The sequence below is a fragment of the Carettochelys insculpta genome, chromosome 18 (assembly GCF_033958435.1).
Source record: "Carettochelys insculpta isolate YL-2023 chromosome 18, ASM3395843v1, whole genome shotgun sequence".
Lineage (NCBI taxonomy): Eukaryota > Metazoa > Chordata > Testudines > Carettochelyidae > Carettochelys > Carettochelys insculpta.
This window is the reverse complement of record NC_134154.1, coordinates 26,501,239-26,514,817: the sequence shown is the minus strand read 5'-3', so window position 1 is coordinate 26,514,817 and position 13,579 is coordinate 26,501,239. Positions and strand designations below refer to the sequence as shown.

Here is a 13,579-nt window from a genome sequence, read left to right as displayed (position 1 = left end):
GTGATCAGTCTCTGCAGAAAGAGACTGTGATCTTCTGAGCATTTAGATAATTCAGTAGCGTCAGTTCTCTCTTGGTTCTACTGCTGTTCAAAGGAGTATATAAGCAAAGCCATGAAATGTTGTACCCAAGCAACAAGAGAACAATCAGTCCTAAATCAGGAAGCCTTATAGTAGTAGAGGATGGGCAATGAAAATTCACATCCATGTTTTCCTTATCCTCAGACCTGAGGAAAATGGACAGACCTACGCTCCCACTGTAGTCTACTTTGCTCTGGAAGCCCCACGTGAGCAGTCTCTTTGGGCACCCTTAAGTTCCATTGGCATTCCCAGGAGAATTGAATTTGATGGCATTCCACATCTGGTCTGCACTGTACATAGTGTAATGGTTATTTGGTATTAAATAAGGGATAGCTGAAATGAAGAATTTCATCATCCTGAGAGTGACTTACGTGCTGTCTTTCTAATAAAGTCTCATTTAATCTACATACCTCCTCCACTGATCACTGCTTTCACACCATGGTCATACAAACAGTTTTTCCTGATACCATGTTGGGATGATGGGCTGGCAGTTTAGCTTACCTCTCATTGGTGGAGTAGGTGATGAGTTGGCATAAAGTGCCTGAGCTCTTGCAAACTAGCTGAGTGTATTTGACCATGCCACTGGAATCTGTAGAGACAGTTTTCTGTGCAGTGTGTCCTAGTTATGCCTAAAAGTGCTAGCTAACATCCCCGTGCACTGAACAATCTGAGATCACATAGATGCTCCCAGTGGAGAAAACTAATTACGTTGCCAAAAACGTTCCATGCTTCAGTAGCATCTGCAAATGTGGGGAAACTAGAATATGTTAAATTACACAAAGCATTTGATTCATATGTGTTCACTAAACGTTGGCTTTTGATGTTTGTGTTTTAGCTGGAAGAGGAGAGATCTGTACTCAATAACCAGTTGTTAGAGATGAAAAAGAGGTAAGTTTCTCCAGGTGTGATTGTGGGTTCATATGTATGGTTCTATAACATAACCAAATGTAACTCAAAACTAGTAGTAGAGAAAAATATGGTTCTTTCTTCCTGTCCTCCAGTAGTGAAATGTAGTGAGACTGTTGCACAGTTTGGCATTGACATAATTTTGCAATACTAAAACTACATGCAAACAATATTTTTATTATTTTCAGCACTAAAAGTTGGGTGCAGATATAATTGGCTTAGCATTAGGGCACGTTCAGCAGAAGTTAAATCTAGTATTTTCCAGTTTTTATTATTTGGTTCACTGTCTCCCAGCTTTTACTGATGCTAAATTTTCCTAATTTCAGAAACCGAAGTCTAGTGATATTTTTAGACTCTGCTGGAGTATTAGATAACGTACACATCTGACAAGTGCACACAAGGCAACCCTCTCCCTGTTCAACACTTTTCTTACAGATTATCAGTGTGTTCTGGCTTGCTGAAACTCCCCCATTTGAAACCATATCCTCCAATGAATGGTCCCCAAGTACAAACTTTACTCTGATCCCACTGAATGTAGTATTTGTAAATGGAAACCAGAAAGCTCACTTGGACATCATCATGTGAGCTGTACAGAGAAAAACTGTAGATTTGTCTTGGGAAATTTATGATGCTTTGGGAAGGATCCTGTTCTTTACAAAACTGATTCATCAGACTAATAGAGGGACCAACAAGCTGAACTCTATCAAATAAAATTACATTTTTTTGTAATTTTAGTAGCAGGGATCAGATGCCACCTCAATATTCATGCAAAGGTTCTTAATCATCCTTTTAATTGCTGACCCCATTTTTGCTCCCTAACAACTTGATTTCTTTGGGTGTGCCATTCTTTATTACATTTTGTACTTTTCCTAGTGATGGTATGTATGTGGCATATTGCAGAAGTAAAAGCTATGGGCCTGATCATTGTAATAATGCACATATGCAACATCATAGTTTCATAGGATACTGAGATCTTCATTCATCCTGTTACTAAGGTTACCCTGTTATTATGGTCTATCCCACAAAAGCACATCACCTAATAAATTATTTTGTTAGTCTTTAGAGTGCTACATGATTGCTTTTTGGTTTTGTGAAGATATAAACACGGCTACCTCTCTGTGCCTGTTACTAGTATCACCCAGTAGCCAGACACAAACTCTAGTTCTTTAAAAGGGGGTGGCAATGAGAAGACCTCAAAATATAGAGGCGGGGCCAGATCATCAGCTAGTATAAATGGTCATAGCTCAGCAGCAATCAGATGAACTATGATGATTTCTCCTGATAGGGATCTGCTCCAGAATATCTGATTTGGGAGAAATTAAAAGGTGGAGGTTTTGTTGGCTTTTTTGAGCTTGATGGTGACATAAAATATACCTATTTAAAGCTACAGTTAGATTTAGGCTCCTTTTAAAGAGGTTCACAAACAAGTATGATATAATTAGGTCCAATACAGTTTTAAAAAAAATCATTACCCTTAGCTACAAGTTGCATAACCCCTAGCTAGCCCTGTGAATTGTCTCTGTATAGCAGCTGCTGGAGACAAACACTGGCACTTGTCAAATATGTAGTATTAATTTTAACATTAGGGTCTGATCTGCCAGATCTGTCCATCCTTACATACCTTCAGTCACTTGTCCTGAAATGTCTTCATGCAACATGAGTGTTCTAATGGCATATTTGACAAACATGATTATTCAGTTTTACAGAATAGGCTGTGATATTAAGGCCAAAATAAGCATGGGAACAAGTCAGCCTGATTCAATAGAGAGCAAGCTATTGGTGCTAAAATATGCTGAAACGTGGCATTTGTTCTATATTTTAGAAAAGGCAGTTAAGCTAATCCTGCCTAATTTAAATTAAAAAGTCTGTTTCCTCATCTATAACACATCTCCACACACACCCTGCACCCCGGACATGGGGATACACTAAATAGTGTTGGTTGATGATTTCCCCTGCCTTCCATGGATTTTCAGGTTCCAGAAGCTGAGATTTCTTTTTATTTTAATTTGGCCAGACATCCAGCTAGGAGCAGATTTCCCCACCTTCCTTACCCACAGGAATTCCCTTTTAATATCAATGAACTGTCTATGAAATATTCCAGTCAGGAGTGACAAATGTTTATTATTTATGAATCTGAAACTAAGAGGGGATTCTTTGTTACTTCAGCTCATTAGATTCATTGTGGATTGCTAACTGTCTTACTGTCTTTGAGCTTGCGCTATTTATCAATACTCATTTCACTCCTCTCTCTTCCCTTTCCTACCCTTGCTTCCTTTGCTATATCTGTGTGTCTTTAATGGTAAGACTCAAGAAAGTCTATCCACGTTACAATAAATAAATTTTTTTAAGTAAAGTTGTTGTACATATTTTGGCTGCCTTTGTCCCTCAGTGTCTTGCTTTTGTTTTGTACGATATTCAGCAGTATATATATTTCTATTTTTTACAACAAAAAACTTCAGTGCAATGTTCTTCTTTACTGTATTTTGCATTTATCTCCCATGTTTCTAACATGTGGTTCTTGTTATCTTGCATTTTTAAAGCTTGCCCAGTAACACTTTAAGGTACTTGCTTCGTTATTGGAATTTCTTATTTTTGTAGTAAGGGAAGAATCTGGGTAATTGTGAAAAGGAATCCATGTCCCACATGATTTTCATATACTCTGTGCAGAGTATAATTTAACTTCTTATGCAGATGTTTTTTTCTTTACAGCACTTGGTATTGTTTTATAAAACTAATACAATCCAACATCAATGTATTACCTAAACTATTCAAGATTTGTTGCTAAATAAACATTTGTGGTATAAATTAATTTTGTACAACCGCAGCCATCTTATTCTCAGATGATCATAGGTCTTTTCCACCTGCTTTCTCTTACAAGTCATTATATAAAGCCAATTCCAACTCAACATGCACCCTTCACATTTAACTAACCCTAATACTACCCCATATTACAGATCATTTTGAAGATGAGAATCTCAAATAAGTGGATTATCCAGAGGTGACTGTGATTCAGGCCTAAGTGAGACCAAACCTGCAGTATTTGTGGGATTTCTGTTCTGCACTTTTTAGAATACCTGAGTGGGTCCATGACACTTCAGGATTTTCTTCACAGAGATACTGACTCCCCTTTAAGGGTACATCTACACTAGAAGCAGAAGTTACTGTCAGAAGAGAGGTTCTGACAAAATTTCTGTTGATGGATCCTGTCTACACATACAAGCGGATCAATCTTTTGATCCTCTCTGTTGACAAAAGGGCCCCCAAGAGCATCTACACAACTTCTTTGTCGACAGTTTCTGTTGACAAAATGCATTTTTGTGTAGACACTCCGTGACTTTTGTCTACAAAACCCCAGTTTTGTCTATAAAACTCTCCAGTGTAGACACAGCCTAAGTGATAGAGCATTGGTATATGAAGGGGATTTTTGTCTCCTCTTGTTTTTGCTCCATGATTCTGCTCCCCTCTTCTTTCTCTCTTGTGTTTTGTGTAATATATAGAATTATACACACAAATATAGTCCTTTATAAATGCATGCCATTTCTCCCATTCTGAATACAATGTAATTTACCCTCCTTTAAATATCAGACCTCTCTAGTGCCCACTTTGTGTCACCCCTTTTTATCAATACTAATAAATGGTCACTCTTTACTGATTTTTTTTTTTTGTACAAAATATTTGACACATTTTGAGATCCAGAATTGACAGAGTTGAGATACTGAATAATATTTTGAGAGAAACTTTTGATGTAAGTCCTTGAGGGCCTCCCTCTTCCCTTCTACCACCACTCTGCCAGGGAAGACAAACCCATGATAGTGGTCCCTGTACGTGAAGGGTTAGGGTGCTTCTAGCAACTCCACAACATATTTATCCTTCTTCTAATCTGCCAAGTATATTGTGAGGTCAGGGCTCTATGCTTGGGAGGGAAGATCCAGGCAATGTGTCATCGGCCTTCTCCCCCTACTCCCAAAACCAGAGGGGTTTTCTCAGCAGACTTTGCCTTGTATATAATCTCAGCACTCTGCAGTGTCTCCAATTCAGCAAAGCATGTGTTTAATTTCGAGCAGTGCGTAATCCCATTGAAAGCCTGTGATATCGCTCACATGCTTAAAGTTAAGCACGTACTTGAGTGATTTGGTGAATCACTGCCAGTGAAAGCACCTGAGGGGAAGCTCAGTAAGTGAATTTTGTTAATGAAAGCATAGGTTTATATTAGTGGGAGAGATTAGTGAACTCAACAGTTCAGTTTCATGTTTCCATATTTACTTTTGTTGTAAAAACAGGAACCTGAACGTTGTGAAGTGTGTCCAGCACACTCCATAAACCCCAGATTCTCCACTTACTGCTTCCATTCCTGAGTATAAGCATAATCTTTACAATGAAAGAATTACTTGTACTGCTATTGTTGCCTGAGTTTTCTACTAATCCTGAGTCACTGAGAGTACCATATGTCATGGGCTGGCTATCAGGGGTCTCACTAACTGTAGATACTATGGATATTAAAAAATCTTTTAACTTGGGCCTCTGTTATTCTCTATCAAGTGTGTATTGTTCTGTAAGGACATAGTATAATATTGATCACCTGGATAGTTTTAATAGGTATGACTTTCATTTGCTTGAATGTCATGATTGTTAGCCAGGTAATCTCCTTGAAGAATATGCTTCTTCATGCTTAAAACTTAAGTATTTCTCCAGCTAAATTAAGTGTTCATTTTACATATATGTATAAAATTAAAAAAAAGTTAAAACTTGAAAAGATGTCTTGGATTTTCAAAACAGACGTGCTTAATGATAGGCTCCTAAATCCACACTTAGACACATAGGAAAGTGGTCTGATTTTCAGAAATCTGGTGTTCCTAACAGTTCTTGTTAAAGATCAGTGGACTAAGGGGAACACCCATGCTTTTAAAAACCAGGCCACTTTGCTAGGTACTTAAATGTGAGTGTAAGAGTCTAATTCTGAGCACTCATTTTTGAAAATCATGGCTTGTCATAGAAGTGTGTTACTTTCCAAACTAAAAGGTAGTTTTGCAGTAGTGGCCCTTAGAGCATAAGTTCTTGTTATGTGGCTACATGAACTCTTTCAGATATTACAAGATTTTTTGTCATATCTCCTCCCATTTTGGGATGTTGTTACTATTCTGGTCCACCATTCTGGGCCACTCTTTCATCTTGCTGTTGAGCAGATAAACTATTTCCTGAATGTTCCATCCACACAGTAAGTTGGTGATGCTCTGAGATCTCACAACTGTGGGTTTAATATTACAAATACCACATGGTATCATTTTGCATCACCTGCTAACCCATTTCACTGTTTTTAAGTCATTTACTTGATGCATGAAAACAAATCAGAGTGGAGTGCTTTTCAGTTCATTTATGAACTGTACACTTTGCCACATTGGAGATTTTCTTTAAAATGTCTACTGTGCAATAAAAAAGCAAGTTCTGAATGTATTTCTACTATGACAGTAGCTATCGTTGAGGTCCAATAGTTCTCAATATATATCTCTGTGTAGAAGATGACATTACTAAAATAAGTGAGGACCAGCTGATATTTCCACCATCATCCATGCTTTGCATGACAACTGTATAATGAGCTTTGCATGTACTTTTTGTTGCTTGTTATGTTATTACTACAAGTAATACAACTCTAAAATTAGGCTTTTGTGGATCATTCTGTGCAACATGTTTTTTTTCATTCTATATCTCCAAAATCTATTAACTTTTTTCTTTAAATTCAAATGGATTCGATGATATGCAGATTCTGGCATGTATCTACGTAGGTAAAATTTTTCTTTGTTTCCACAGTAGTAAAATCCAAAATGATTTTATAAATAAAAAATCACAGTGAAATATAGAACCAAAACAAGCTTTTAAGAAAAAATTTTAATGATAGTCTAATATTAAATTAAATCTGAAACCTAATTTTCTTGGTTGATTTAAGCAATGCTAACCGAACAACTCTTCAGATGATTTCTGGAACTCTTTGACTTTCTTTTAGAGAATCCGTATTAAAAAAAGAAATAGATGAAGAGAGAGCTTCTTTACAGAAATCCATCAGTGTTACTAGTGCCTTGATCACAGAGAAAGATGAAGAACTGGAAAAACTCAGAAATGAGGTATCTCTTTAGAACCATAGTACTCAAGCTGTAAGGTGTCATTGGCTTTTTAAAAACGTTTTATTAACGAATTCTGGTACATACAGATTTTCCAAAGCAGCTCCTTAAAGTTGAGCATCTAAATCATTCTGGAGGTGTCCAAATAGGTGGCTGATAGTCAGAGGAGCTCAGCATCCAATGGCTTCTTTAAGACTTTCGGGTGCTCTCAGCACTTCTGAAAAGTAGGCCACTTTTTTATGTAGGTGACTAAACAGAGATACAAATTCATGGTTTGAGGCTCAGTTTGTTTCTATTTCTGTCTTTATTCTTTTTTCAAATCAAAGTAGGTTTTGAACATTGTTTTTGTGTTTCAGTCATTTTTAAGTGGCGTATTTTTTTTATGGTAATCTAGCGTTTATTCTACTACAATAATATTCCCTCACTGGTTTTGCTTTTACTCCAAACTGCCTAAGCATTCCCAATTAATTATTGCAGATCACAGTGCTCCGTGGAGAAAATGCCTCTGCAAAAACCTTGCAGTCGGTAGTTCAGTCGTTGGAGTCTGATAAATTGAAACTTGAGCAAAAGGTGAAGAACCTGGAGCAGAAACTCAGAGAGACCAACAAACAGCCTGCTTCTATAACTAGCTCCTCAGGTAATGAAGACTGTCCATTTCCTGTTTCACTGCTCTCACACTGGACCTTTTGGCTGTGGCCACACTAGCCCCTCCTTTTGTGGGGGGGCCTATGGTAATGTGGCACTTCAAAATATGCCAATGAGGTGTCACCATGAATATGCAGTGCCTCATTAGCATAATGGCAGTTGTGCGCATTTTGAAACTGCTGGTTTCGAAACACATGCTGCCCGTGTTCATAGGAGTAGGGGGACTTCGATGTTGGTGAGGTCCTTTCGAAAAGGACCCCCATATAGACAAGCCGTGAGGGAGCAAAACATGGCAATTTTGAAGTGCTGTGGCCAGTGGCATGCTAATGAGGTGCTGAATATGCATTTCAGTGCCTCATTAGTATTCTTCCATCTGGCCATTAGCATGGCCATTTTCAAAGTTTTTGGAAAGTGTAGACATATCCTGTATGTTTTGTATGTTGCAAGATTTCTACATCTTGCTTTTTCTTTTTCCCCCCCAAAAAGGTGACACTGCTGCTAATCCCCTCCAAGAAGAAAAAGCACAGGAGAATCAGGTATTGGATCCAAAATATCAGCTCTCTCAAACTGTAACATAACTTTAGCAGCCTGAGCTTTGGTAAAATATCTTCCTCAAGATAGCTTAGTAGAGCCTATCTAAATAGGGCAATACAGAATTGAATTCTTGATTCTCAGAGTAGATGAGGGGAGGATATTAATGGCAGACAGAAGGAAAGAGAGAGGCTGGAGACAGAAGAACAGGATACTTTGACAAACAGGGAACCCAGAGAAAATCCACACCAGCTGACTTGTGACAGGCCATAGGGCAACTGACAAGCCATCTGGCAAGAACTGGTGGGGAGGAGTGGTGAAGTGGGAAGAGCTGCCACAGGGTTGTAGTTTGAGAGCACCCAGCTGATCAAGGGAGGACTTATTAAAAACTAAGATGCCACAATTATTATTTTAGCTTAAGAACCTGAAAGTTAGTTATGGTTCATAATATGCTACCCAGTTTCACCTGTTTAACGATGAGTGGACTGTAATGTTTATTTGATTAACAGTCTTGGAATGGGGCATACCAATCTGTTTCCTCATAACATAGTATGTGTATAGATTAGAAGCAGCATTTTTAACAATCTAACTGCTGGTTTCTTTTTCTGGTTTTTTCTCCTCATGCCCCTTGCCTTCATCTGCTGCTGGCAACATTTTCCTCCAAACAGCATATGGTTTGTTTCTGCCTTTTATGGGTTTTTTTTGTTTGTTTGTTTGTTTTTTTCGCTGCATTTCCTGTGTATTGCTTAGCACACTTAGCTGCTTTCTAGTCAGTTACGGGAATACACGTCTTCAATCAGCATGCTGTAAATAATCTCCAGTCTGATCTGGGGCTTCAGACCATCACTGTGGGGCCCACATTCAGAGATAATGTATATTCTGTATGGTTCTATTACTCCGTAGGGCCTGTTATCCATGGTGCATCACTAATGAGGCAGGTTCAAAGAAAAAAGCTCTCCCTCCCTTACTTTTCTTAGCATGACTGTTTTAATGGTAAAAGCTAGCCCCTCCTTTCTGTGACAGTCACACATTTTTCTATGCTATATATTGGCCATGTGCTGCAGTCTAGTTTTTGCTGGTGTTTTCTGTAGCATTTCCTAAGGCTTTGAACTGGGTTCGTGTTCTGAATATGTTATTTTTTGTTCTAAACCTCCTAGATTGACTTCCTGAATTCAGTAATAGTGGATCTTCAAAGGAAAAATGAAGAATTAAAGTTGAAGGTGGAAATGATGTCTGAGGCAGCTCTCAATGGCAATGAAGAGATAAACAATTATGACAGGTAATAATATTGATGGGAAAGGTGTTTGGTTTGCAGTCTGCTGATTCAACTATAAAGCACTTTTGTTAGCCTGTGCAGCTGCAGCATGCCAGCCTGACTGCCAGCAGATCTCTGGGGTAACTGGATCCAGACATTTTTTGGTCCATTTCTGACTTCTAGCACAAGCTCCTTCTCTGCTGCTCTGAAACAAACATTAGCAGGTTTTAGTTATCTGTTCCCAGGAGTGAGCCTAGAGCACCACAAATAAACAAATTGCTCCCTACTCCTAAAGGTTGGTAGATGCATGCAAATGTAGAGGGACCAGACCAGACAAAAAAAAAAATTAGTATTCTTTTAAATAATTGTGGCATCATATCCTCTGTATCAATGAAATACGAGTTTACATAGATGCCTTTTGAAATAATGGGTTTGTATTTGTATAGATTAAAAATTGTAATGAATAATCTGCTCAGTGGTTACACCACGTAAGAAATGTGAGCAATCTGCAGAATTATAGGAGAATCACAAAGGTTTACTCTTTCTCCCCCCTCCCCCCATCCCATGATTCTTTTTGCTGCTTGTGATCCATTGATTTTAGCAGTACAGGTTGGAAAACTCTTGGGTCCAGCACCCTTGGAAACTGACTGGTCCCAGACAAGGTAATTTGCCATACAAGGCAAGGTTTTCTGCCACTGTGCCCCCAACCTGCTGACAGCTCTGATTTTTGTCTTCAGCTAGGCCCCCTAGCATCAACTAGGCTGCCAGATGCTAGCCCTGGACCCACTTCTGCCAGCTCTGGCCCAGGGCTGTCTGGTCCAGGAACATCTATGCCAGACCAGATAATCTCAGTTCAGAGTATGCAACCTGTACAGGTTACTGTTTTTGTTTTTTTTTCTTCTCCAGTAGACTTTTATAGTAATGTCCTTTGGATTTGTTCTTTTAGAGACTATCCAGCTTAACCTATGCCAATTTTGATCTTGCAGTGAGGATGAAAACCAGTCAAAGAAAAAACCTCGCCTCTTCTGTGATATTTGTGACTGCTTCGATCTCCATGAAACTGAAGACTGTCCAACTCAGGCACAGACATCAGATGATCCTCCCCATTCGACTCATCATGGCAGCAGAAAAGAAGAGCGCCCTTATTGTGAAATCTGTGAGATGTTCGGGCATTGGACAGCCAATTGCAATGATGATGAGACCTACTAATGCAATACAAGGCTAGGAAAACAAACTTTCTTTGTATGCACCAATTGGACAGTTTACCCCACCAGCATTTCTGTGTACAGACATCAGAAAAAGGGACAGTGATTCTTGACACATACAGCATCAGTTTCAAAGCTGTAGATATTTTTGATCTTCCATTCATAAATATCTTATTCCCCCTTAATAAACTAAAGTGAAATATAAATAAATTATTTAATAATGACTTTTTTGCCATTTATTCCCAGCTTCTGAGTTTGAACCATTTCTAACAAAGAAATTCCACTATGCCATTAAATATATCTTTAGGAAAAAAATTGTAGGAACATAGTATTTTAGTTACGTTATAGCTTATTTAAATACCTTAAAATTATGCTGTTCATTTCCATTTTTGCACTAAGACATTTTAAGGCTGAGTTTATATGTTTAGATTTTTTTAAAAACTTTTTGACACTGGAATGAGTTGAGAAATATTTCATCTTGATTTTCATCTACTCTATTTTGCTGTGCTTATGATCAAAGAACATTAGTTATATGCACTACCTATATATTTATAGATATCTGTAGTGCCTTTCTTTCCTTTGGACTACAGTATGAAATTTGTGAAATCATGAATCAGGTAAGAAAATATAAGCTACTGTTGGGAATTTTTAAAAAAACTGTATGCTGTGCACACTTACTACCATTTATGACATCCATTTTTGCATTCTTTCAGCTTCTATATAGTGTGTATATATACATATATATTAAAAATTATATTTTGGAGAAAAGTTCTCATTCACATTTTTAAATTTTATTAGAACATCACAGGACCTGTTTATGGGATAAACAGTACAACATGACTACTTCATTTGCTGACTTAAAAATATAAAAACCTCAGTAGTGGGAGATTTTTATTAATATTTCCTGTGGAAAAAAATCTTCCAGCAAATGTGTATGTGCTAGCAAATTTTCAGTAAAGTTCATAGGAAAACTAAGGATCTGTGCTATTTCGTTATGTCTTTTCCCTGGTTATTGTTTCAGATGAATGTAACATGGAAATTCAGCATTAATAATTGTGGATTTTCTTATAAGAAAAATAACAAGGAATGAAGAAATCTAAACCATCAGAACAAAACATGGTCTAGTTTGTCACTCAAATGAATGTTGAGATGTACCTTATTATACCAACAGTTAAATTAATTTTGAGAGACTGCTCATAGAGTAAGGAAACACTCAACATGAGCAAAGGTGGGCCCACTGGGCCCTAAATAATTTATTCAGATGGTTTAAATCTACCTTCTTTTGAATGTCTTTTACCATATATAAAAAGAACTGAAACTAGGCTGTATCTTCCCTGCTACATGTATAATATACAACATAATGATTTACTCTTTTATATAACTGTATATAAGCCTTTGATGTATTTTTTCCTCAAGATTATCAACCAAGTATTTGGCACATGAATACACCTTCTGTAATCATTTTAAATTGGGGGTAATGAATGTATTATAGGTGTAGGAACAAAGGCAGGGAAATCAGTTAATTTTGAAGAACTGAGTGTACTGTATCTCCTTTAATAAATGATTCTCTTGCTACCTTTGTCTTGAACTCTTGCTATTTGTCAGAGAATATACAGAGGCATTTCTTGTTATTTAGAAGAAAAAATCTTCAATGGGCAGGGATGACGTGTGACTTTCCCAGAGCACTGACCAAATCCCACAGGGAAGGAAAGAGTCCATTAGGGACTGTGTAGAATTACTCTACTAGAACGGAAATTATAGCGTAAGAAAATTTCCATATGGGTTGCTGGAGATCCAAACCTGTGTTCTAGAACCTATTTATTTTTAATATAGAAAGGCTTTGAGACCAAAATTTGGGTCTTTTAAAATAGGTTGCAAAGCATAAGTTTAATGACCTTTATTATAAATATATTTTAAATTCCAGTGAAAGTGTGATGAATTTAAACACAAGGGTAGATGCAGGATTTGTACAATACCTTGCACAATGGAGCCCTGACCAGGGCCTCTAGGCACTACTGACATACAAAAAATTATTAACTTAATACAGTTAACAGGATTTCTTGACAAATGTGTACATTCTTAAAGGCATTTCCCCATCTGTTACATCTGGTTCACTTTCTTGTCTACCTGTAAGGGAGGTTTGGAAGTTGTTGGTGTATTGCTAAACATTCACCATGGAGTGTGCCAAAGCTTGTGTTGTTGCAGAAGGAAACTTCTATGAAAATAATTCCCTGTCGCCAGGAAACTTCACTCTATACAGCAGGTTGGAAAATGGGAGTTCACGAACAACTGTTGAGTTTTGTGGCAGTAATAAACCCCGGCAGGATGGCAGAGGAGGCAAGAATAAAGGGATGTGGTAATTGCCTGGGCAAGGGAGAGAGACCAAACAGCTGGAGGGGTGCATGAAGAAGCTTGCTTGAGTAGAAGGGGTGCATGTCCCCTAACTGAAGGGCAGACATAAAAACAAACTCTCTCTCATCTGCTGAAGTGGGACTTTGCCCACAAAAGCTTATGCTCCAAAAATCTTAGTCTATAAGGTGCCACAGGACTTCTGATTGTTCTCAAAGATACAGAGCCACCTCTTTGATATATATCACATATAGTTGTCCCAGTCCCCACCTCTGGCCCCTTGCTGCCCTTCTGGAAACTATACAGAATATCTGTCCCTGATTTTTCCATCGCATATCCCCTGCTGCCTCCATGTGGCCTTTCTGTTTTACGAGAAGCAATCCCCTTCCAGGCACATCTGATTTTTCCAGCACAACCAAACTCTTACTTGGCTTTAAGTTATAATGAGAGGAAGCCGTATGCAGAATTTGGTGGCCCTAGCTCTTACTGTTTAGGGA

The 13,579-nt window shown here is 37.9% G+C and overlaps 1 protein-coding gene across 10 annotated transcripts in view; it reads left to right on the top strand.

Annotated features, from left to right (window-relative positions):
* Positions 1 to 12,308, top strand: part of CLIP1 (CAP-Gly domain containing linker protein 1) — a 106,814-nt gene extending 94,506 nt beyond the window's left edge. For all 10 annotated transcript variants that reach the window (XM_075012882.1, XM_075012888.1, XM_075012884.1 and 7 more), the window contains 6 exons: positions 914 to 966; positions 6,983 to 7,100; positions 7,575 to 7,734; positions 8,229 to 8,278; positions 9,431 to 9,552; positions 10,515 to 12,308. In XM_075012882.1, the coding sequence (XP_074868983.1) occupies positions 914 to 966; positions 6,983 to 7,100; positions 7,575 to 7,734; positions 8,229 to 8,278; positions 9,431 to 9,552; positions 10,515 to 10,737 (726 nt within the window). In that variant the 3' untranslated portion in view covers positions 10,738 to 12,308. The remainder of the gene's footprint in view (positions 1 to 913; positions 967 to 6,982; positions 7,101 to 7,574; positions 7,735 to 8,228; positions 8,279 to 9,430; positions 9,553 to 10,514) is intronic.
* Positions 12,309 to 13,579: the final 1,271 nt, after the last annotated feature.